We start from the raw sequence: 27,562 nt of genomic DNA, 5'->3' as shown, positions 1-27,562 counted from the left end.
ATTATTCCTAATTTCATTGTATTTTTGTTCTGTCACCACAAACATTTATTGTGTTAAATAGTACAGATTGTGCATATTTTAATAAAAAAATATTAAATAATTAAATAAACAGGTATACTTAGATATACATTTTATAATTGTTTAGGTGATAACTGATAAGTATATCAATTAATATCAATGTAATAGGTATGTTATGTTATATTTTAAAAATAATCATAATATTAGGTATATTAATATCTATATAATTTTATAGAATTTACATTAGTTTATATTAATTTATAGTTATATTGATCTGACTTAACACGAGGAATAATTTTCTTGTATAATTGTACAAAACTACAAAAGTAATTTCAACATATTAAATATTTTATAAAAATTAAAAATTATTTAAATAATATTTAACTTAAGAGGGAGGCAAAATGATAAGGTTGCCCTCTCAATATTTTTTCTGGGAAGGAAAATGCTTCCTCGTGCCATCCTAAATACCGTTTATGTAGCCTATATATAGGATTTATATATGTATCTACTCTCGCGAGTAACTGATTGAAACACCTCGTCAGCACCTGCATTGCTGTTCCCATACTAAATTATATATCTATGTCTATGTACAATGTACTTATGAGTTATGACTACCAATATTATAGAATAAAAAATAAAAGTCAACATGTCTGCCTAAATAATTATCATTCCTAATATTAGTATTCAGTATCTATATGTGTACATCTAATATAACCATTGACCGTTGTATTTATAACCAATATCATAATATATAACTATAAATAGGTACCAAACTATTATATGTATTTTATTATCATTATTCACTCACAGTTTGTGTTTGTGGTACTCACGAAAAGGGGTAGTGGGGTAGTAGGTGTGTATGTTTGTATTTGTGTATATTACGATACTTTATGCAAATAATAGTATATACCTACAGGTGTGCGCGTGCGAATATAATCCGACATTGCGGAACGGAGCCAACCGTATGCAGAGCTCCGCCCACGTTGCGAAATGATAAAATAGAATAGTATGTATATATATATATAAACAAAATACGCACTTGCGTAATATTTACTCCTTCCCACCGAGAAATAGTGACCGCCTTTGTTTTTGTACATAATATATTATGTATGTATGATTGCGTAAACACATACCGTAATGTACCTATTATTCGCCACTGCGTTCTTGTATCGCCCTATATATTTATTTATTCTTATATAATTTTATTTATTTTTTTGATCGTATCTCTATTCTTTCATTTTACGTTTAAATAAAAATAAGTATACAAGGAAAACTTAAACTGTGCAGAACAAAATAGAATTCTCATTCGGCCGGTCCATTGACAGGTTTTATAATAGTAATGATAGGTATAGGACAAATAGTTGTAAAATATTTGTCAATAATAAAATTGTCCGTTATATAATTATACCATATTACTGCATATTTTATAAAATTTATCTTACATGATTTCATACATTTTTTTTTTTTTTTTTGTTAATTTCTGGATTTATATGCGTCCTATTGTAAATGTGCTAATTTTTTTTCGTCAGAATTCAGAAGACAATAATGCTAATCTTATATTTTTAATTATAGTGTTCTAATTGAAGGACAATTGACAATTGTGCCTTACTAAACAATAATTTCATCCTCCTATTTGGTTGTTGATTTTATATAAAGTATCAAGGGTATAATATATAGTTTGATTTATATTTCACATTGATTTCGGATAAAGTGATACAATATTTCGGAGTCTTATACCATTATTTGGATTATAGGTACCAGCTAACTATCCTAAAGATCTACGGACATAAGTGGTATCAAAATAATTTACCAAACTTGTTGCTTCTGGTGGCATAATTGTTCTTAAAAAATCGATTCGGTTTAATAGTCTATAGGTACCTATACTTTGTTTTTTGGTAAAAATGCCAAACTATCGACTATCTACGAATAGGTATATTAAAGTTATTATTATATCTATATATATTTCCAATACTCTTATTTTTCTATGCGTGTTTTGAACCATTATCGTACAATAAGAATGTTCTAAAATAAGACTCACCAGCTGCAGTCGTTAATTAATTAATAATACAAATTATTATTTACTAATTAATTATTTAATTTATGTTATTACTTTCGATTATAATATAATTAAAGGATAGTTTTTTAATCGTTATCGTGTTAGCATTTGCAGTTCTACCATATTTTCAGTGGGCATTCTAGCTTTAATTTCTATTTCTATTTTGGATACATTTTCAGTAATTTATTTTACAGGATTTATCATACTAGAAGAAGTTATTTGATCCTTTATTTTCTTTATACATTTAGAAATATTTATTTCTTCTGTATTGGGTAAATGATAATGTAGATTTTTTCTGTAGGATTATATTATGTTACAACTCTATAGCTATATAATATATTTATTGTCCCCATATACGCTTGGAAAACTCGCTTTCATACAACTCCATATTATTCCCCTCCTTCAATGCTTAACTACGTACATATAAACATTGAAACAAATTATATTACCTCTTTTGTTAGTTTAGAGTTTAGACTTTTTTTAGCAAAAAAAATTTAAAAATTTAATTCATGAAAAAAAGGAATTTTAAAATATCAGTGTAAGACATAAGCGCCAAAACGATAGATAAGAACAAAAAAAGTCGTATCGTACGAAAGCGCCAAAATCGTATCGTACAGATGCGCCAAAATCCTAGGTAGCTTAGGTAGGCTATTTAAATTTAGAACTAAGTATATCGTTAAATAACTCCAAACGTTTAATCTTAATTGACAAATTTATTATCTGATTACGATATATTGTCACATAAACAGTGTGTGAGCAGTTTTGTGTCGTACAACTAATTGTTATTACTACCTATTTTGTATAAGCATTTGTGTTAGCGTCATTCGTTAAAATTAATTTTACAAAAACTATTACTAATAAAGGTGTTGCGTACATTTTATTTAAAGATCAAAAATATAGATTTTAACGAGAAATGGATAGCGGTAATGGATCATATGAAATGTACCAAGAGAAATAATCGTACAATAAAATAAATACTACGATGGTAAAATAAATCGTACGGAATATGTAAAAAAAAAATAATTAGATTAAAAAATCAACCAATTAATTAAAATTATATTTATTTGTATGTGTATTATTGAAAATTGTTATAAAATCAAAACATCAAAAGATACCTTTGGCGCTTATGTCATATGTTGGGTAATAACAGATATATAATATTAGATTATGTCCTACACAATTTGGCGTAAATATGTAATTATTGTACTTTTGGCGCTAATGTCTTACAGCCTAAAATATAATAATATACGTATCTTTATAAATGAATATTAGTTATATAGTATTTGCGAATAGGTATATAATCAAACAGATGCTATCAGACATTAAATACTATTTAATAAATAGCATAAAAGATAATCTTTTATCGTTTTTCCATTATTTTTCTGTTAACCTATAATAATATAGGATTTTACATACAATATATAGACATAATTTATTGTTCAATTATGATCTTCTAAACATTTTCGTTCCAAATTTGTCAATGTGATAAACAACAAAATTAACACTATATAAGACACGTTGATAAGATTAATCCAATTAGTGAAAATTAGTCAGACGATTTAGTTATCATATATAGTCTAGTAATACATATATATATATTCTTCTTCTTCTTTTTGAGTTTACAATTAATAATATTTGGAGAATTTAAAATGTGTAATATTTTTGTATGTTTTTGTAAATTGTATTACATAATAATAATAATAATAAATTATAAAACAAATTGCTATAGCACAAAAATATTGTATAAAAATAGTTGAAAGTAGGATGTACTCAATGCATGAGATGTATAGTTTATTTGGAAATCTTTTTAACTGTAGCTTTTTTTATCCTATCACGATTACGCGGAGGATATAATAGTGTCGTCATCCCTCTTATCCATTAGCTTTCATTTTTTTATAACTGACACACTTCACATCAGTACACATATAATAATAAAATAATAATTTTGTTTAGTATATTATATTGAATATTATATATGAATTTGACCAAATATGAAATTCGTACTCATTCCCCCGCCCTAACCTAACCTGTCATATGTAAGTTTACCATAATCGAGCATTATATCCATCCCACAAAGATTAAATAAAGCGATTTTTGAACGTTATATTCAACGCCAATATTTAGCATTTTATTATTATGAATTTGCATGACCTAAGTAAAAAAATTTTTTTTTTTGGTATTTTATCATGATTTTAGTTTCAAAATATTAAAATTAATGAAACTTCATAATTACTCATGTATTAACATTGAATTATGTAACAGTTATACCCAAAATTATTATCTTTTATATAAGTATTTATAACGTACCTATAACACTATAAACTGACATGAACCATGTACCATGATAATATATAATATATAGACATGAGTGCATTTCTATTTTTCTATTTACTAACTTCTAAACATTATTGATATAGTACATCTAATAATATATTATGTAGTAAGTTAGAGACAATTGCAACAGTTTTATGTATACAAGCATATATTATAAAAGGATTGAAAATTGAAATTTATAGTATATAAATTATATATAAATTAATAAAATATATTTTATTATTATATAATTTAATTGGATATATTATAGACTATTTCTATATAGGTACTGTCTATAACAGATACCTTAATTTAAAAATATGTACAGTCTCATTTTTATAGTTATCGATATTTTGATTTAACAGTAATATATTATTCCATTTTCATAAGGCATTTACATATTATATAGATCATATACAATAATTAAATTAAATTAATAATAATATGTATAATTGCAGAAGTATACCGATGTATAATAGCTTAAACTTTGACATTTAACCACTTCCTATTGTGGATAATTGCTATAAAATAATTCTGAATAATATTATAAAAGTATAATATAATAGTACTATCTACTGTTCAGTATAATTATTTTAAAATGATCAATAGGTAAATGTGCCTATGCAACTATAACGATATGAATAATAAATATATTTTATGAAATATATACTATCTTAAAAAAATTTTGTTTAAAATTTAATTATTTCAGTATTAACTATGTAAGACAACATTGTATATAATATAAATAAAATATACATAAATTGTTACATCACGGGAAATGATTACGTTTTTATTTAGAGTCATTTCAACAAAGTAATTTTACACTATTATAAAAATATACTTTGTGTTTGAGAAGATTGTTTTATATGTATACCTACTTCTAAACTTCTAAAATGTATTTGAATTTAAAAATTAATCAATTAAATAAAAATTTTAGTATATTAATAGTATATAGTATAATTATTATATATTATATATAGGTAATACAATTAGGGATATTATACCATTTACCATTTTTCATAAGTATGCGATTGAAGATTGAAAAATAATAATGGAACATAATAAATTTATACATTCAAAAATAAATTATACACCAGATTTAAGTATACGTATATAATATATATATTGTATACAATGTAGATACGTTGTAAAAACATATATGCAAGGTTGTCTTGCGTTTCAAAATTTCGAGGATTCATGTTAAGTGGAATGTTATGTTTTTGAATTGTTTGGTTTGAAACACATTGACCACGGCTACACAAGTAATCCTAATTCTTAAAGCTATATAATACCAGCTACATTGTGTTGATTTAAAAAAAATATTCCCTGTGGCGCATTTTCTCGGTACCATCCATATATTCCTGTTGCAGAGGTTCCATAAACCATTGTATTGCTAAGAAGGTATACCTAATAGCTAAAATACATATCTATATGGCTATTTTATATGAGTGTATGATTCCCCACAAGTGTATTTCACGTGCGATTATGACAAATTGTATAATATAATGTTAAAACAATATTTATTTTTGAAATTTGTAACGTATATTATTCTTAAGATTTTTTTTTTTTTTTTTTTTTTTTTTTTATTGAACTTTTGAACTTAAGCCCGGCAACTAGGGCCATTAGCTGTTTGTAAGGGTTACGTTGTAGGTTGGTACGGTAGGTTGTATTTTTTATGATTGTTACGGTTGATAGCAAACACGTGTATGTGTGGCAAGGTTTTTTAACCACTATGATCCCGAGTGGTCACCCATCCGGGAGCTAGTAGCTGTGGTCGTTACTTACTCTCAGTCGCATTCCGCGACTGGTAGCAGCCAACGCGCCACGCCAAGCCACATTCTTAAGATTATTATGTTTAATATCCTACATTGTTTTTTCTTTTTGCATTTTAACCATCATGTAGGTATCTTTAACATTTATATTTACACATACAATATAATATATATACACGCATACTATAAATTGTCTTCTATTCACTTCAATTAAAAGTAAACGAGCTTCAAAAATATTAACAAATAAAAAGCCTGCAAGAAATGTTTAATCTATATATATTTCGAAATTAGTCATTTTAATTTAAAATATCAAATACTCTATAAACAAATAATTTATTTTATCATTTATACATATTTAAAATATTATCTAAATATTTTTCAAAACATGCGATATAAATATATTAAGATCAAAATATATACCTACTTAGAAGATACGAATTATATTTAAAAAAAATTAGTTTCTAAATAGCTATTATTGTAAGTACCTAAGTACCTACCTATACTGTACGAGTATACCTACTTATAATAAAAAAAATGTCTAATGATTAAATGATAAATAGCTAGTTATTTATTGTTGAAATATACATAGAAGTGTATTTATTTTTATTTTGTACATTCGGTTATTTCATCAACCTTCGTCCTTCATATAACATTTGAAGTAGGCGATAAGATACAACTGTTACCTTATAAACAAACTATAATACATGAACTTTAGAAATATTGCGTATTCTACTCTTACAAATTATGTACACATCAAATTAACAGAAATGTAATGAAAAAGAAAATGTAATAATATTTTCATATGAAATAAATCTTAGATTTTTATCAATAGTTGATAATATTTGGACGGAATACTTTCGATTATAGTGTTTGGTTATTTTTACAATTTTATTAAATTCATAGGTATTTTAATGATTAATATGTTCCATTAGTTTTTTGTTTATTACCAAATAAATATAAGCAAACGTATAACTAATTATGTTTTTCGTGCAATAAGCAATAATTACAGAAACTTGGGATTAAATTTTTCTCCCTCCAAAATAACTGTGGACTTTGAAAGGGCTATAATTAATACAGTTTCTGAAATGTGGACGAAAACTAATATTTCAAGATGCTGATTTCATTTAACCCAATTTTGGTATCGTTAAATACAATAAATTAGTTTATTGAGTGTATATAAAGATGAATTATCTGAAATTAGTAAATGGTTACATAATAGATTTGAATTATTTCTAAATCCGCGGAAGATGTAAGTGATTGTTTCATTGAAAACTTATGAGCGAGTGTCCAATTGATGAAAGGCTACAAAAGCTTGCTGATTATTTTTCAGAAAAATAATATGATTTATTTTTGAAGATTGTATTTATATCATTCAAAACTTTGGGCACTTGCATCTTGATAACTTACATGCACAACAAAGCATGTGAGTCATTCATTTCATGTAAATTTTAAAAATAGTTTTCATTAATATTCGCCATGTTTTTTACAATGGTTAAATATTTTAATCAAAAAAGTCTAAACTGACGTTTATTGAAAATGAAGAAGCACTAGCAAACAAAAAACACCGCGTTATTCTGAGAAATTGATCGGTTCAATTGTAAAATAAAAGTATATTTAAACAAAATAAAAAATAATTCTTCTATCTTTTAAATTTCTATTCCTTATTCTTAAATAATTTTGTTTTGTAATGATAAAATGTATCACAGATTTTGATTGTTTGGTTGGATAATACCAGGTACATTTATAATACACTATAATACATGAATACTTTATATGAATATAAATACATTAACAATGTCTGTATAATGAATTAATGTGTACTATGTATTACTCACACATCACATTAATGATTTGGTTTTTTCTGTATAATCCGATTTTTTTAATTTTGTATTAACAACGTGTCTTTTCGGGAGGGTGGTTGATCGCCTCGAATATATAAAACTATTATTAGGGTGTTTAAGTAAATCAATAACTTATTATATATATCTGTATAGCTTGTGCTTATTTTTATTATAGCATTAGTTATTAGATTAAAAACTTGGTTGAAAATCAGAATGACTTACTGCAAGAGTGCAGCACTTTTAAACATAGGTGGAACGTAGTGATATTCAACCGCCCCTCCTCTTTTGTATTTTTTTAATATACACATAGGCATATGAAAATGATTAAAAAATGACAATAGACATATAATTTTTTCATGTTACCTCCTCTATCTCCTCATATTCCTCATTGTAAATATATGTGTGCGCTATATTAGTACAACGTAATTAACATATATTAACCTTTTTATATAATTAAAGATAAAAATTTAACCAAACATTTGTTGCATTCGATTTTTTATCAGAGTGGTGTTCTTATTATAACCAAAATCATTTTATTTACTCCTCTCCCCACCGTGGAATTGACCTGATAACGCGCCTATCACCCTGCACCATGATTATTTAATATGTTTGCCGAGATTAAAACGATAAAAATATGAAAATAAAAATTATCTCAAACACTATTTAAATTTTAAATGGTAAGTTAAATATTGCGTCTTCTGCAGTATAACCATATATAAGTATACATTATACAGTTATACAGACACTACTGCAGCATCGTAGCATACTATGAGATATATTTAAGAAAGATGAGCACACGTGTCGTGTACAAGAGAGTGTAAGGAGGCTGAAGCGTCCATGTGATTTTTGGAGGTGGGGCTCGACTTTTTAGGGTTTTTATTTTAAAAAGTATTTATATTATGTGTCACGTATAAGTACTTATAAAATATTTACTTTATTTAAGATATGACAAAATAATTATTATAATTTATTTATAATTTATTTTTTCATGAAAAAAATGTCGATCATAAAGTATACCTACATTATATTCTTCGCGTTCACTACGATAAATAAATAAATTTAGAAATTGTTGCAAGCCAATTAATGGGCAATTTCCAAATGCGAAGAATATTCATTATTCAGTATTGATTATATTTTATAAATGTACCTATACGCAAATAATTTTCGATAAAATGTTATATTAGGATAAAACATTATATTAACGATATACAAACACAGAAATTCAGGCTACAGCTGCAAAGTACATCGGTACCCTGTAATAATTACTATTTTATTCCTATTGCTATATTACTTCCGACACTCAAAGAATTTATTGGATTTAAATTAAATTTCTAAGATTTTCAGGATATACCTTAGAAATCCCCCTCCCCAGAATTATAGCCCCTTGTATAGATTCTGGGCCTAAATTTCTTAAAAAAAAAGCGTAAGAGCCTTATAGGAGATAATTTATTTGTAGACTGTAAACTGCCACATAGATGCTCGTCGTATCCTAAAAGAACTAAGTATTTGCGTGCTAAATATTAGAGCTGGAGGACACCTATTTGCTTTTATGGTGATTTAACTTGACGAGAAATTCACTCTTTTCCAAGAGTATGCGAGATCATAATACTTCTTATTAATGCGTTGGACATTCTTATTTTTGTCTATAATTTTAATGTTAATAATATAGATTTAAAGCTTTTCGGCATTTATTACGTAAAATAAAATAGAATCTTAATACGATAGACACCCATCGTACAGCTGTATACGTTTGAGACGTGTATGACGTAATAAAATCGTTGTAATAGTATACAAACGTCGTCGTGTGACGACGGTTTTCCAACCCCGCGACGTCACGATGGCGGTGCATCGGTACCACGTGACGGGGTTTAGTGTATATGGTGTGTGTTTTAGCGCGCATTTTCGAACTGCCGCCCGAAACCACAACGTGCACCGCTGTTGCAGCAGTCACATACACTTTGTTACCTATTTTCGGTTTAATAACGAGCGGGTCATGGTTTGTTATTATCGATATGCGCGTGAAAATCTCTCGTCTTAAATATTATTTACACTCATCGCGCGCATATAATATAATATAGCCTTCCGTCGTATCGACTCATCGTATTACTCGTATTACGGTCGTCGCGTCCTCTACTTTCTCCTACCCGTCCACGTGTATAGTATGTACTCTCCCTAACCTAGGACACGCCGTGCGTAAACAACATCGTGTTTGTATTGGGTGGGTGTGCGCGATGCGAGGAGAGGGATGCGGCGGCGGCGTTGACGCGCGGGCAAAGCGGAATATTGTGTTTAGCCACTGCCACGATATAATATTATATCACGGGACGTGAAGAATCTCGAGAACGAAAATGGGAGGGAAAATAATAACATTGAAAACGTAAAAACCAACGCGAGACGCCGACTGCAGACTGCAGTACGTATATAGTACGCGACGACACCGGACGCCGGTTCCGCGATTTTCAGCGGCAACCGCCGACCGGCTCCGGTGTGACAGCGCCCCGCAGGCCGCAACGCGCCACCACCGTTCGGCGTTCGTTCACACATTTATTATATATATATTATTACAATATATATATAATAATAATATTACGGCTATTATAATAACAACACGATATATATATATTTTAGTATAATATTATACCATATTATAGTAATGCTGCTGCTGCAGTTGCTGTGACCGGCCCCCGCCGGATGGGAGTGATTTACGGTTCGGGGCGCATGCGCAGTGCCCGTCCATTTTTCGGTTGGGGGATATCTCGCGCCGGCTCTCTCGCCTCCCCTCGCTGTCGCCGGGGAAAATGCCCCGTCCGACGTGCGCACACAATACCACAATAACAATACAATATATATATTTAGTATTTACCATTTACGCGTCACGTATAATATTATTATACACCACCCCGAGAGGCGCGCGCGCACGCACCCTAACCTAACACGACGCGTTTTTCGTGGAGGCCACAACATTTTTACCATACCACCGCTGCCGCCACTAGACAAACCAGCCGAACGACGAAAACGTGCACCAACTGCACCAGGCCTCGATGCACTGTGCAGTATACGAACGCACACATTCGCGCGCGCACGCAGCTCATGAGACCTCACACGCGGCACGCGCGCCATAATACATTTTTCAATACATTTTATACTATACAACTGTGACTGCAAGCGTGACTTTAATATAACATATTGCATTACGAAATAATATTAAAACCGTGACTTTTATAGTACGTAATTTTATAAAATTGTGACTCTAGTGTATCCGACAGACCTTTTTTTCTCTTCTTCTCACAGTCGTCATAGAATATTTCGAAGGTGGTACCATAACGGACGATCGTTAATATTATTAACTACATACTGGGTAATTAATAATAATACAAATATATATATATATAATATATAGCTTCGATAATTTTGAGATACATCGATCGATCGATTTTCAACATTTACATTTATTTAATATCCAACCATTTAGGCGCAGTGAGTAGCACCCATAATACGTATACCTCCTACATTAATATAATTTATTATACAACCACGAGTCCTTAATGTTCATTTTCATCTGATGGATATTTTATATAAGTAATATATATTGTATCGCGGTGATTCGTATAATAATAGGTATAGTTTTTTCTTGTCTTTCGTCTCGTTTTTCCCATTATAACCGACGGTACTATAAGGTGCGACCTGCAATATTTCATGTTATGTTATATTTGTACGTTGATAAAACCCAGTTATACATTTATAAATTTGATCTATGTAATCTATCTATGTTTTTTCTACATTTCACATTTTGCAATGGTATCTTGTCCTAAACACCTCACCGATATATTATGTATTATATACTCATATACTTACACCTATATCTAAAATTATTGTACACTGTTGTCTTAATTTGTATGTTTTTCTTGCAGGTGTCGAACGCATTAAGCAACGATCCTGCACCGAAATGAGTGAAAACAATACTGAAAACAATCAACTCTCGACGGCGCCTTCTAATGGTGGTGAGTGATAGTAGTATATACTGAGTATGAATTTACGTTTCACTCTAGAAAAATGAAAAATAGGCATACGTACTTATGTCTAATCAAAACAATTAGATAATTTAATATACATATAACTGCATTTATTATATTTTCTCGACGTACTTGCCAGCTTATATAATTACTTATTTATAGTCGACCGAATTACCGATGGCGAAATGTTCGATTTAAGTTTGGAATGTACGAAATCAAAGTTTACTTATCTCATTCGTATCTACCTATCATATAGGTAGTTGTTATAAATGTATAATTTCGCTGATTTACATCAGCTACGTTATGTGTTCTATTAATTTATTATTAAACACGAAATCGTGCACAATCAAGACGCAGTTTTCATAACGGCGCAATTAGCTATTTTTAGGCTATTTGTTTACGGCAGGATCTGGAGTTCTTTCGCTATAAATCCGGCTATTACAGTATTATCTTATCATAAATGCATGAGTCAGTAATAAAACTATCATAGAATAGTTGAATAGTATCTAAATTGTATATTTTCTATTTTGATGGTTCTAGTGGTTCTAGATATTCCGCTGTTGGCGCTATTACGTATTATTTTAATTAATAGGTAGGTATATATTAATTTATGATTATATACCTATGCACTGACATATTAATATAACTAATACGGTAAAATGCGACCAATAAATCTTTATTTAATTAAATTATTTATAAATTAAGTATTGCGTTGATCTAATATAATCTAAAAAAACATGCCTAGATGAATACATTTTTAAAACACCACTTATAATTTAAGATTATATTATAATACAATGTACAGGTTGCAGGTGTATCCCGACATTGTTTATCTTTCAATACGAATTTACGATTCGTAACTAGTACCTAAAATATAATATTATATTGTATAATATGTTATACCTAACTGTGTTTCGTGAATCGGTATTTGATGTATTTGTGTTAAAAATTTCAATACTAGTTCATCAAGTCTATACCAAATACTATTAATAGTAAATTATCCTTTATTCTTCAATTGATATAGCTGTTAAAAATATGTTAATATAAAATAATTCAGTATAATATACACGACACAGTATCTATACGTATATGTAAATACGCAAAAAAAGAAATAAAAAAATCTGTTGCTCATATTGTAGAATTTTAAGAATACTTTATTGTACTTTTAGGTAAAAATTTATTTGTTTTATACCTATGCGGCCTAAACTAGGCGGCGTTAGTGAAAATCATCCCCATCTTGCTTTTCACAGTTCAATTAAAGCTAGTAGGCATCTATTATTATATTATTATCTCTAAATTCTAATTATTTAATAGTTATTAAACATACGTTTATAAGTGATTGTAGGTGCTTATAGATAGGTTCTTTAATACCTATTATAGACTAATCAACGACTTTACTATGCACAGTGTGATTGTGATATGATTTACTACATTTTAAAAATGTGTCTTATAAAATATTTCATTTATATAGTTTCATACCAATTAAATTATATTTTAATATTAATAATAATTATTATATTGCCCAGATTATAACTCGGGGCTAATTTGTCATAACCCAAGGCTCAGTATTACTAAGAACATTAAAATTAAAACGTTAGTCTTTTCAGATAATATATTTGAAAAAATATGCACAATTTAATATTGTACTAACAGAAAATGTATACGATACTTATAGTGCAAAAATATTCTACATAAAATTAAGATTCATATTGAAAAGTACAAAGGATTTAAAACTTTTAACCTAGTCGTAGCTTAATACTCAATAAAAGTTGTTATCAAGAATAATTTTCATTTAAACATTTTTACTCCATTGTATTTAAGAATACGATAGTATCAGGTATATTTATATGTTTATTACATTATTTTCGAAGTTGGTATTTGTCTTAGAGAAAACAAAATCTTAAGATATAATATAATGCGTAGTAGTGTACCTATGGTAAGGGTTATTAAGGTAGATTTTTATTTTAGGCAGGTGACAATAAATTATAGAACTCTAGCAATAAAAAGAAAACGGTAGAGTGACGTTTGGTGTTATAAATATATATTATAGTTACCAAAGTATATATATAGTCAATAGTATCGACCGGAGATATTAAAGATCAAATTATATATATAGATATACATTTACGCCATATAGTATAATATATAGTCCGTTGTATACATGTTCATATATTATACCCACCGATGTTGGTGCACAAGAAATATGTATAGAAGAATGTTGCAGCTGGCGTTTCTAAAAATGGTTTTCTCCTTCCTAAGGGTTTGCACTGTCGACTGTTAAGGGTAGAAAATCAGAACTACCCAGGTAAACGGGACGTCGAAATGCAGATGGTTCATATTTAAAACGTATACATTTTAAGAATTATATTATAGTTATATTATATTCGGTCTTCATGTTTCAATGCTACGTTGCCAAAACCTTCTTCAATAATTCACGCATACCGAGGGTATACAATATACGATATATATATATACTTTTTTTTTTTGATATATCAACCTTTTCGATTATATTTGATTTCAAATAATGCTTTGCGACGTTGACGTTTATTGTAGGTAGGTACTTTTATATTATTGCTTGTAGACAGGATTGTTTGTAGTATATCTAAATATACAATAAAAATAATGTATATTATTTATTTGTACTAATTTCGTATGCGTTTGCTAGAAATACAATTTTTGTTGATTTTGAATTCTACTAGAGCCGTACAATGCGTTTAGCGATCTCTCCTCGGACGACATATTTTCACGGCTGAACATAAAATTTATACAAATAGAATAAACACAATTTGTGATGGTTAAACATTATATAATGATTTATTATAGTTTAACATTAAAATAAAATAAAATACATTTGTTTAATTTGAAAATGGAATTAAAATATTCTACCTTAGAAATATTATCTATAATAAAAGCTATAGGAATGAACCCACTCCCAGAATCGAGCAACGGTGTTACTGTTAGAATAACTACTGTTCATCTGAATCCCACAATTTGGGAGGAAGACTAGATCTGTTTCTTCGAGCTTGTTTAGTATTATCAATTTACTGATATAAAAATGCAGTGGACATATTTGGAAACTATTAAGAATTTTGCATTAGTAAAAAAATGTGGTCTTAATCCAATCCATAGAGTATAAGTCATAAGGTTTAATGAGTTCTCTGGAGTTTTTCACAATAATTAAAATCGTATATCTAGACTTAATGTATATTATCTATTTATTTCCATTAATTTCACTACTTTTCCATTGCATAAAAATAATATTATTTTTCATTCCTCATAGGTGGAATGAGGGGCCTGGGAGTGCTAATAGCTGCCAAATATTATAAATGTTTTTTGCGATAGTTTTTTGATAATTGTAGATAAGCTATTAAATATTGATAGATAATAACCATATCTTGTGATATGTAATTAATGAAACGTATCAAAATATGACTGTACAAAATCGTATCTACTTTCCGTTTATCACCAATGTTGAAAAATTATTATCAATAAACGCATTATTGAGAAATGTCTTCAAAATAATTAGGTAATAAATGTCTTGTGATAATTTTAATATTTTAAATTAAAACTTTAGAAAAACTAGGTATCTAGTACTTATAGATACATTTAAATAAATAAAATTCCGACAAAACATAGTAAAAATGATTATTTTTAAAACCGTGTATTACCAATAGGACTACGTTCATTATCATTAATGGCGTCGTAGCACTTGGAATACGATCGCATTATTTTTTATTAAAAAAAAACAAGTATGGCGTTTTCTTAATTTAATTATATAAATATTTGTTGGTAATTATTTAATGAAATAATATTATTATATCTATTACAATATAAATAATATAAAAAAAATAATAATAATAATAATAATATACAAAATTATTTTAGTTTTTGTAGATTTTTTAGCGTATATTTGGTTGGTTTTTAATGCATATAAATCCGCGTTCTTCTTATAAATTATGTTGTTGCTAAAAGAATGCACCCAGATGTGAACGACTATAGTTATTAAGTACTATAGTGTGGAGCTACAATTTAAAATAGTTAAATTCTTAACATTTAGATATAGTGGCGTAATCATTGATTTAGCCTTTCTGTGATTATATTATGTTATATTGAGATTAAATTGTGTTCTAGATGCTGATTGTACTGATTTTATTTTAATAACAAACGTGTTTCGATATTTTATTTTATATGAATATCTCTCATTAACTAGTAACTTGCATACATATAATTTACGTTTACTTAACAATAACCACCTATGATCTATGCGTATAGAACTATGCGTACCTACTTACTTAGGTAGTTACTACCTATGGTCGGCAAAAATATTAAATTATCACGGTTTTGTCAATCCTGTCCAGTTTTCAATGAGCCTATTTTTAATTTCAAGAAACTTTAAGTTTTATTCTTAGATTTTTTTTACAATACTTAGAAAGATCAAATTGTAGACTTTTCATTTTACACGACACACTTTATACTCTAAAACACACACTATTTTAGGTCTAGGTGTTTCATATTTTAAACGTACATTCATTCAGTTGTATAGATGTTACTTATATACTTGCATGCAATAATAACACGTACTACATAATAAAAATATAAATCCACTGATGAAACTACACATTTTACTGATATTATGATCTATTGAAGTTAAGTCATATAAAAAAAAATACCGATAGAAAATTAATGTCACGTGTTTTAAATTTCAATGTTTATATTTAATTTTTATATTTACCATAATATATAAATATTAATTATGGTGTGCAGTGATGTATAAATGCGAATTTGTATATGACTATAATAATATGAGTGTTAAAATATTGATGATTCTTTAATTAGTTAACACTCATTTTCTTAAAACATTTTGTAATCTTTTTTGAATGACAACATATATTGTAATTCTAACAATTAGTTAGTTATAAAGTTTAGATAAGTAGAATAATTGACCAACATTTCAATATGTTATTTAAAAACCTAAAAACTCAAAATTATAATGATTAACAATAATTAAAAATGTAAGAGATAATGAGTATTCAGTGTTTAAAGAATCACCCGATATATGGCATACCTACATATTAAGGAGTATCCTTGCAATGTTTCATTATCATAATACAGTCGAAATCGCTTATAACGATACCGTTTACAACGATATTCCGGGTAGAACGATTCCAAGCAATGTATTTGGTTGGTTTTATATCTTATGTGTTGTTACATTTTATAATCCGGATATAACGAAGTTCGGTTATAATGATCAGATTCTCTTGGTCCCTTGAAGATCGTAATAAGCTAATTTGACTGTATTATTTTCATTCTGTTATATTTAAACTTATTGTTTCTGAAACCAGATCCGTTCATTTCGTTCATACAGCGGTGGACATTTGGCGAAATGACACGACTATTAATATTAGATATTATTACATCATAGTCATTTTATTCATCATTATATTATGTTCTATTGCACATGCCATATTGTAGTATTATATTTATAGTCGTAGTTATTATACTTCATTCACTAATAATCTACAAGCACCAGAGATTTATATACATAATATATTATGTTGTATATCGTAATACATACCACATGATTTTTTTCGTTTATCTTTTTTTTTTTATCTATAAATGAAAAATAACATTTATTATGATAAACATTTAAACCATTCAAATTAGAACATTGTGCATATTACGAGTATATAAAATTACATCCGGTGTATAGTTGTTAACGATTTATAATTTAATATATATCATGTTTAGTAGTTGATATTGTAAGTAATTTAATTTGCAATGATCTGATAAAACCAATAGCACACGAAAAAGACAAAATCAATTGTATTTATCTATTTCTGATAATGATTGATTAAGTACCTATAGGCTATATTGTATATAATTTTTCTTATTTTCTTAAACATTAAAATACAATTTTGTTAAAAAATTAGACTAAATAATTTTTATCATATTTAGCAAAAATTTAAAAGATATAGGTACTTATAATAAATGAGTAATATATAAATTTCTATGTTTAAAATTACTAAATTACATGTTTCCGATAATAGTAATCATAGCTCCTTGGTTCATTTGAAATAAATAACACGAAATTGGTCTACTTATTGATATGGGTAATTAACCAATATACGAAAATTTCAATAATAAGTAATAACCTTATAGATGTATATAAATTAAAAACATAATAATATATTATATTATATATATCATAATATCCCTTCGAATAGCCATTAGCAATAGCGAGTACCTATTTAACCATAAAAAAAAATATGTTCAGGTAATTAAAATAATAGCCATTTTTTTTTTTTAAGTCGTTTATTTGAATGAATTATATACAATCTATATTAAGGTACACAATAAGTAAAAAGTTTAACTGAACAATGAGATTTGAAGGTACTTCACATTAGAAACGCCTAATAATAGTCATCCAAGTATATAATCATAGAATTTTAGAATTGTTATTATATTTTTAGAAGATAAATCGTTTCGACATAAATAATTAAGATGTTATAATTCTAAAAAAATAGTTTTCTATCTTACAAATATTCTTTATTTACATGAATACTAAATATTTGATATTTTGATTTTTAAATGAATAAATAATCCTATTTATGATTTTTAAACAGTTATAATTAATCAATTTTTTTTAATAATTTAGTTCATTTGGGGGATGATAAAGTAAAATCCAAATTTATTCACCTTAAAGATCCTGTGGAAACAATTAATGAAAAACCAAACAAAAATGGAAATGATAGTCTTTCATCCAATGATGGAGAAAACTTAAGACCGGAAAATGAAGAACTTCCTGAAGGTGTTCGCGAAGGAATCTGCAAATGGTTTAACTCAAAAAAGGGATTTGGATTTGTTACTCCAGACGATGGCGGTAAAGATGTTTTTGTTCATCAGGTAAAATAAAATGCACTTTAATACCATGTTCTAATACATGTATATAATATTGATTTTATACTATTATACATCTGTTTTTATTTTTATAGAGAGTAATTAAAAAAGATGGGTTTAGATCTCTTAGAGAAAATGAACATGTAGAGTTTACGTGTCATGAATCAGATAAGGGCTTAGAAGCTACTCTTGTTACTGGACCAAGAGGTCAATACTGTAAAGGATCAAAAAAAGCATATCCTCAAAAAAAACTGAGGTATATTTTAGACTTATAAAATGTAAAACATATTATATGTATTTATAAATATTTTTATTAGATGTTACAACTGTGGAGATTTTGCCAATCATATTGCTGCCAAATGCACATTGAGCCCTCAACCTAAACGGTGTCATAGTTGTAAGGATCCAAACCACCTTATAGCTGATTGCACTCAAATACAGAACAAAGAGCCTGTAATTAATAAATTCACCAAAACTCCACGAAAAAAATCAGAACGACAGAAGCCAAGACCAAAGTCAAAACCTGAAGACGGTAGTGTTGATGAACAGCAGCAGTCAACTATTTTACCCAATCAGAATGGAGATGAAATTAATGACAAACAAGATTAAGATAATTAAGTACAAAAAGACTAATAAAATATCATTTATAATAATAATTAATTTAAATTGCATGGAGATAAATTAATATTTTTTTTAAACATGGAGTTTTAAGATACCTGTTCCTTAAAAAAGAATATATAGGTATCATTTTGTAAACTATTTTTTCTAAAATAAATTTTTAATGTTGATAAAAAGTCAACAAATTAAATTATTATTTTCATGTGTAATGTTATGTTTTTAATTATTATTATGCTCAGTTATAACTTTATAATCAAATGTTCTCTATCACTGATGTTTGAATTCTATGTGTCTGTTCATGTTGCTTAAATAATGCAGCGAATACAGTTTTGTTTTCATCAATTTCTTGGTGACCATAACAAACATAAACTATACATGACAAAAAACATAAAGCACCTATACTCATAACAATTACTATCCACCAACTTGGTATGACCTCTTTAAATATTTCATTTGGTATTATGGTTACATTTGATGCATCTGGAAAAACAACAAATATTTAAAAAAGTACTATAAAATATAATTTCTATTTTTTGGAAAACAAACATTGTAATTGAATGTGACATAAATTATCCTTGGTGCTGATTTATATGTATGTTTTACCCAGAATCGTTTATTATGTACAAATTCTAATTTAACATATCCATTACAGTGTCTTGCTTAATGATGATAAACACTTTACTACAGAAATTATTTTCCCAGTTTTTATTTTTATTTATACTTCTTAAAAAACTGCTACTACTTTAAAATTGGAAGTAAATATTTTTTGAAAAGTTTTATGTAGGCAGTATTGTGCTTAAATTTTGTACAATAGGTATTAAAATAAGAAATTTAAGCAAATATATTTAACAGATATGGCAGCATTGGCAACCATTTTTTTAACCTCTTAACACTTTCAAATCCGAAAAAAAAATGTATAACAATTTAAATGTTTTTATTATTTAAAACAAAATATACCTAAAATAAATAAGAAATTAAAATGTATTTTAATGTACTTACTAATGAACAAAAATCATATAAAATATTAAGTATCACAGTTAATTAAGCTTAAGTATTAATCTTCGTTCTACAGCTATTTAAGTAAATTCTTCAATAATTTCATCATAATTTATTGTATTTAATTAAGAATACTTATTTGAAAATAGTTTATTAATTATTTGGCAAAGTATTTAATAACGGTTTATTTTAATTTACCTATATTTCCTTTAGAGTCAATTTTTCTGTATTTACTATATTATTTAGTCTGTTAGGTACATAATATTATGTGTAAAATAATATTTGAAAATATAATTTTGTTATCCCACTTTAAATGGATTGAATTCAAACACCTTCAATTAGTTAAAGATTTTATTGATTAATAATTAAATACGGTTGTTTTACTAAACTTGAGAAATTCGATATTATTTTTATTACCTATACATTTCTAAATTTTTTTAAATTTATTCTACTATATTCATCATTTTTACGTTGGTATCTAACGAGTAATTAATTGTAATTTTCAAATCATTTTTATTCCAATATAAAAAGAGGGTAACCAAAAATGAGCTGTTCGACACCGATAGATATTAGATAGTAAAAAAGTTCATACGAACCATGTATCGTTGGTTATTATTTTTTGAGTTGTTTAATCCGGCCTGCAAGAGAAATTAGTAGCTAGCTTCGCGCTTAGAAACTAACATCAGCGAATCGACCAACGTCAACATTGTCGGTACTCGGTAATGTCAAATGGATGAAGATAAGTCAATTCAAATGCGTTTTAGTCGAACGGATTACTTCTTTTGTGGGTCGCAGTATAGGTACTTATTGGCTACTGTCATTATTTATAAACTGAGTTATTGGACACATCAAAATGCTCGGTTGGGCATCGCAATACATTTCGTTAAGGTACATGTCTGCGAGTGTGCTTTCGGCAGTCAGCGTTCGACATCATAGAAATAAATTATAAATAGTTTATTTATTCTGATATACCTATAACACTACTAGATAACCGATATTTATAATATATATTTAATTGATCCTTTAAATAGTTTTTATGTGTGGTACAGAAAGTTACATCCGTGTGCATTGTGCACACCTTCATTGCCTATGACTATAATTTATACTAATAATATACTATTTGTCATTTGCCAGGTTTAATATTACGGTCTAAATGATTGTCTTACGCAATGGTCAGTAAGTTAGAGCATAAATGTAATAATTGGTTTGTTTTTTTAAATGCACAGACATGTCATGAAAAATTAACGTGGCCGTGTAGGTTTTTGGATAATAAATAAATTGCCATAATTGCAATCAAATAAAGTAAGCTATTTTGCTTTTTAATAATTTTTAATATATAATCCTACGGCTCTAAATTAGTTTACTTGAATTTAGGGAAAAAAATCCAAAGAAAAAATTTACTTATTTATTAATTGTTAAAATAATGGTAATTAATTATTTTTATTACATTAAATATTACAAATTGTGTTATTAATTTCTCATATAATGGATATAATAGGTGATAAACAAGGTTCGGGATTAATTGTTGAATTTTCCGACTTATTTAATATTTTTGGAGGTGTATCTTAATACTAAAATAATTTAATACAATTTTGTAAGGTTAAGTCTAGGTATCAAGATAAAGGTAATGAAAAATATAATTATTAGTAAATATCATGAGCAGGGATCAGATTTATATGCAAAAGCAATATGCATATAATATATGTGTTGGAATAAGGTTTTTGAAATATGATAAGAATTTTACCCGATTTAGATCATTCTTATTAAAATAACACCAATTGTATTTTGCATATTTTGCATATTTTGCATATATATTAAATGCATATTATGTACCTAGTAGTTTTATAGAGCATTTAATATTAATTATATTTATTATTTAATTATTTATAAAATAACGTAACTTGGAAATGATAAAAAGTAACTCGTTATTTATTAAATTAATACCAATAAAATTCAGTAAAGTTAATGAAAATTAAGTTAAAATCTAAAATTAACTTTTTAACTCGTTTATGTCCAGGCTTGAAAATGTGTTATATTTTTTATAATAAAAATACTTAATTACCATTATTTTAACAATTAATAAATAAGTAATAATTTGTCTTTTTTTTTCTAATACCGGCTTATATAGGTATATATAATATTTTATCACATTTCCTTGATAAGGAAATCACATTTTTGTTTGAAATCTAAAAATAATAATATTTAAATTTGATCAATATTGTGAATTTAGAATTTTAATAGATAGGTACATTTAAAATTTTTATCAAATATTTTATGTATAAATATTATTTATTTTGATTGTAATGTTTATAATCTCTAATAGTCATTTAACAGACAATATAGGCATTATTGACTTACGGCATGAAATAAATTTTGATTAGATCCTAATATTGCTGTTTTTTTATTAAATGTAAGGTGTATATTTATGTAGGTATACGTTTAATGTGTATAATGAATTTATAAAAATTAAATATGTAATACTTACTTGTATAACTAAAATCATCTTCAAACTTTTGCTTTGTATACCAACCAACCATATTGTTGAAACCAAATTGACATGTTCTAATAGTATCATTCCATGTGTAAAATCTATTCATATTAAATAATGTAATTATAAATTTATTGTAGTCGATAAAAAAAATATCGAGTGTGTAAAACATAAACTAATGTAAAAAGCCCATTTTGTACAAATATAATAAGAAAATACATTTTTTATTTGAGTTAAAATCATAAATTTTAAATAGGTAAAATAAAAAATAGTACATGATAATTATTGATGAGAAGTTTTTAAATTTAATCCCTCTATTAAAATATACAATTATACAGTAAAATAATTAATTATTATTATAATTGTATTATCATCATACATAAATTAGTATTCTTTAATAATAATAATAATAACTTATACTTTTTTTATTGGATTTTTTACATTTTACAGTTATATCTGTGTACACTCTTCAGTCTCTAACATGACATATTTATAATAATTTAAAATTACCTACCTACTACAGTAGCATTTTAGTGTTGTTTTATTGCAGAACATTGATGTAGTATTACAATCTATTTCCGTAATGCAACTTTTATTTGAATCATGATAATTTATATCTGTAAACGAAATAATTAATAAACATTTAAACCTAATAAATTTATTCGTATATCTACTTCTATACTAAACTATTAAAGTTGCATCATGTAGGCGTAAAAACTAACTATTTTGTAGTAGATTTTTTTAATACAAAATAGTTTGTTAAGAAAAAAATTAACAGGGTTATTATTCGGTATGCTATTATTATAAAATATATGTTGAGATACTTGTATGAAAAAACCTACCGTACCGTACAAAGTTTTATAGTTACCATATTCATGATACTCTTTACGAGTAAAGGAGTTGCATATCTTGCAGCTGAGAATATAAAAAAATGTGTAATATAAATACTTTTTGTTCATGGCTAAAAAACTATAAACGTACGTCTACGCTGAATACATATAAAAATAAAAATGGCAATATACATTGAATAGTTTTAAATTATAATAGTTTTGGATTCATTAGTATAATTAAAATAAGATGCAAGATAAACAAATACATGCAAGCATGCAACAATAAACAACAATCCTTAATTATATTATATAAATGAAATAACACACTATATTAGACGCATATAAGTATCTACAACTTTAATAACTTGAGTAATTAATATAAAAAACATTTTTAAATAATGGAAGATAGGTAGATTGTATAGCCGTATAGGTATAATAATAGCATAATACCATAACACAGCAGCGAGTGCAATATTACATGTACCTATCTATTCGTATATTAAATTTTATATACCTAATAGATGGAGTAATTAGTAATTACATTATAATTTTGTTGCTTATACGTCTTATAGTTCATAGTTTTTCACCTACTCATTTTAACAATTAAATATTTTAATTGTGTCTTTATAGGTGTATATTTAAATTTAATTACTATTTAAAATTATGTATAATTTTATAAATTATATTGATCACTTTTTTTTTTAGAAAAAATAGACAGATGGTCTTAAAATAAAAGGTTTTAACCAGCTAATACATTCTTGACAAATCTTTTAACTTTTTCATTGTAATTTAACCATTTTACTTAAATATTCCTACATATGAATTTCAAAAATGATATTTCCTGATTTTAGTTTTATTTTTATACAATTTACAGTTTATATTTATATAGCTTTAAGAATAATATAATTTTTAGTCAGACTTATAGTAATAACGAATAGATTTACCCGAATATCCAACTTATCCAAACTTAATAATTGTACTTGCCGAAACATCCAAATATTCCAAATTGTATGTCAATATAATATGTCGCATTCATAGGCGTGCGTACGGATAGGGCTGATTGGGCTTAAGCCCCACCTGAGCCTTTTTTTTATAAGTGAATGGGTGGGCATATATCGATTGCGCCGAAATTACCTTTTTACCTATAAGAAATCTATCGATTTCGCCGTATATCAATTCCACCAATTTTTTAAATATTGTCCGCCGACTATCAACTTCGCCGAACTTTTTTACATATTGATTCCGCTGGCTATCCATCCACTGAATATTTATAAATTATTTACTTTAATAATAGCAAAACGTTCGTCGTGGACGATAATAAATTATTTTTTGAAATATTTTTATTTACTATAACTTGTACTGTTAATTAAAAAATATACTTTGTATAATCAACATAAACAAATTTTTCGGTGGAATTAATATAGACAAATATCGGACGGAATTGATAGCCGGCGGAATTAAAAACAGCGGAATCGTTATAACCCCGGTGGGTTCTTGGTACCTAAGAAAGACGAAAGTAATAAGACGTTATACGCTATAGCCAGGGGCAGCCTGGGCGATAGCCCAGGGCAGTAATTTTTGTCTAAATACCCATGGGCGGCATTTTAGCTAAAACTTTCGCAATTTTATAATTGTATTAATATTATTAGTATATTTATATCTATGTGTTATGTAAAGACTATTTTATACTTTAATTTTATGTTTATGACGAAAATATTATGAATATGAAAATAAATGTTTTTAGATAAACCAATATTATTGCATAATTTGTATCATTTGATTATTTAATTTTTTTATTTATTTAGTTTTAATAGGGCGGCATTTATAATTTAGCCTAGGGCGACAAAATAGCTCACGCCGGCTCTGGCCATAGCCAGTGGTGTATTGGTATGGATACACGGCCACACGGGTATACGCTGTAATACTCGTCAGCAGATTTTCGTTTTCCGTCGTATATTCAACGTAAAATATAATTTTACGGGTAGGTATATGCACCTAAAATAATTCGAAAACCAAATAAAACTTATTTTATTGCTCATAGGAAAAAATCAGCGATTGTAAACTGCGCCTAAAATATAGATAAATCCAAAATCACACATGTAAACTGCACCCGAGTTTTTATTAAGCGTAAAAGGGTGACACGTAAATTGCGCCTGGCTAAAATTTTAAAAATCAATAGCTATATTTTTGCAAAATTATTTTTTATGTTTTCATTGCAACCGTATATTATTAATATAAATAATTAAAATTAAAATAAAATTAAGAATTAAATAATAATATATGATTTTAAAGAGTTAAATAATTACAAATATTGCAAATAATAACACATTATTATTGTTACATATTCATCAATTGAAGTTTGACTGCTGTTATATTTATTAATTAAATTTTTTACTTTTAACGTTTTTTTTTTTGTTTTTTGTTTTAGAATGCAAATTATTTGATAACTTGTTGATATTTCTAGACAAAAATAAAATTTCTGTGATAGAATTGAAAAAGTGCACAATCATAGAAACTTTAATAAATCAAAAATTTTGTATATTTTACAAACGGGCCACAGTTTAAGTTGTCGGGCATAGTTTACAAAAAAAAGGATATTCGGACACAGATTACGTATGTCCGAAAAAATTGTTATGATGTTTTAATGAATTATTTATATTATTTATCAGTATACGCTGTACTTCATGTATTTTAAAATAAACTTATTAAATAACATTTTGAAAAATATATATTATTAAAATATATAATATAAAGTATGAACACTCAACCCGTAGATCTACTATAATTAACTCAATTACAATATTACATCAAAGTCTGTAGCTATATTTGCATCCCAAACGAAGATTGGTGTTTTTAATATTTTACAAATTTGCCATTGATCTTTTCTTACACATACAATATTGTTTGAGATATTTTTAATGATAAAAGTGATCATTTTTTAAACTTGAATTTTTTCGTTTTAGTGTAGTTTAATCATATGCACATTATCCTAGAAAATAAAAATTATAACATTTATATTTAAGGAAATTAATTGTAAGAATAATTATTTAACTACCTAGTAATCGAATTTCTAATACAGAGGCCTTAACTGTACTCCGCACTCCACAGACACGTATAAATAAAATAAAATAGTATTAGTGTGCCTATTTATTTATTTTATTAATAACATAAACAAATATATTACGACATCAGATAAGTAGGTATGAGTTAGAACTTATAGATGGTTATTTCGCAACTAAGTTTATCAAATTTAAATACTAAAAAAGAAAAAAAGAAAATATGACGAAAGGTAGGTGCATCTCTTTTGGTTTAACAAATGCAAATAATCAATGGCAATACATTTTATGCTGTATAGGTTTTTTTTTCTTTGCGATACTCGCCAAATTGTGTCACCGCAACACAATTGTCGAAATTCTTATTAAATTGTATAGAAGTACAAAAATTGTTTTATAAAACAAGTCAGTTAAATAAATACTATTTCACTTTCCTATGATACAGTTAGTCGTGATATTATCAATGTATCAATTCATAAAAAACTAAATTAATATATTGTCTTAAATATAATAATTTTTTATTTACAAATAGATAAATTCTTCGACATTTTTAAATTAAAACAAATTGAATGCCGAAATAAAAATACGTAATTAATTACTCACTTCTATAGTTCTATAAAGTCAAACTTCAAAATAATTGCAAATGAAAAAAACCTTTATCACTATC

The 27,562-nt window shown here is 26.8% G+C and overlaps 2 protein-coding genes across 3 annotated transcripts; one reads left to right on the top strand and one right to left on the bottom strand.

The window, feature by feature from the left end:
* Positions 1-10,983: 10,983 nt before the first annotated feature.
* LOC112597220 (protein lin-28 homolog) lies at positions 10,984-19,566 on the top strand. Of its 2 annotated transcripts, none has more exons than XM_025343180.1 (5): positions 10,984-11,358; positions 11,912-12,001; positions 18,669-18,916; positions 19,006-19,166; positions 19,228-19,566. In XM_025343180.1, exons 2-5 carry the CDS (start codon positions 11,947-11,949, stop codon positions 19,517-19,519), a joined length of 756 nt encoding a protein of 251 aa, XP_025198965.1. In that variant the 5' UTR covers positions 10,984-11,358; positions 11,912-11,946; the 3' UTR covers positions 19,520-19,566. The 2 variants fall into 2 exon arrangements, with proteins under 2 accessions (XP_025198965.1, XP_025198966.1); XM_025343181.1 differs by having other exon boundaries at positions 11,194-11,224.
* Positions 19,567-19,706: 140 nt separating this feature from the next.
* On the bottom strand, positions 19,707-23,994 carry LOC112597221. The gene is made up of 4 exons (XM_025343182.1): positions 23,881-23,994; positions 23,527-23,629; positions 23,010-23,113; positions 19,707-20,008 (listed from the first exon to the last, which is right to left on the bottom strand). The coding sequence occupies exons 1-4, from the start codon at positions 23,969-23,971 to the stop codon at positions 19,782-19,784; spliced, it is 525 nt and encodes a 174-aa protein (XP_025198967.1). The 5' UTR covers positions 23,972-23,994; the 3' UTR covers positions 19,707-19,781.
* Positions 23,995-27,562: the final 3,568 nt, after the last annotated feature.

The sequence above is a fragment of the Melanaphis sacchari genome, unplaced genomic scaffold, assembly GCF_002803265.2.
Source record: "Melanaphis sacchari strain LSU unplaced genomic scaffold, SCAv2.0 Contig395_pilon_pilon, whole genome shotgun sequence".
NCBI lineage: Eukaryota > Metazoa > Arthropoda > Insecta > Hemiptera > Aphididae > Melanaphis > Melanaphis sacchari.
The sequence above is the reverse complement of the archived record's forward strand: the minus strand, read 5'-3'. Positions and strand labels throughout refer to the sequence as shown.

What these genes read in the sequence shown, in the direction of transcription:
- LOC112597220 (XM_025343180.1), top strand. Translation starts at nt 11,947, where the DNA reads ATGAGTGAAAACAATACTGAAAACAATCAACTCTCGACGGCGCCTTCT. An exon ending in AAGATGTTTTTGTTCATCAG is followed by an intron (nt 18,917 to 19,005) that starts GTAAAATAAAAT and finishes TTATTTTTATAG; the next exon opens with AGAGTAATTAAAAAAGATGG. An exon ending in TATCCTCAAAAAAAACTGAG is followed by an intron (nt 19,167 to 19,227) that starts GTATATTTTAGA and finishes TATTTTTATTAG; the next exon opens with ATGTTACAACTGTGGAGATT.
- LOC112597221 (XM_025343182.1), bottom strand. Translation starts at nt 23,971, where the DNA reads ATGAACAAAAAGTATTTATATTACACATTTTTTTATATTCTCAGCTGC. An exon ending in TAAAGAGTATCATGAATATG is followed by an intron (nt 23,630 to 23,880) that starts GTAACTATAAAA and finishes TTTCGTTTACAG; the next exon opens with ATATAAATTATCATGATTCA. An exon ending in CTAAAATGCTACTGTAGTAG is followed by an intron (nt 23,114 to 23,526) that starts GTAGGTAATTTT and finishes TAATATGAATAG; the next exon opens with ATTTTACACATGGAATGATA.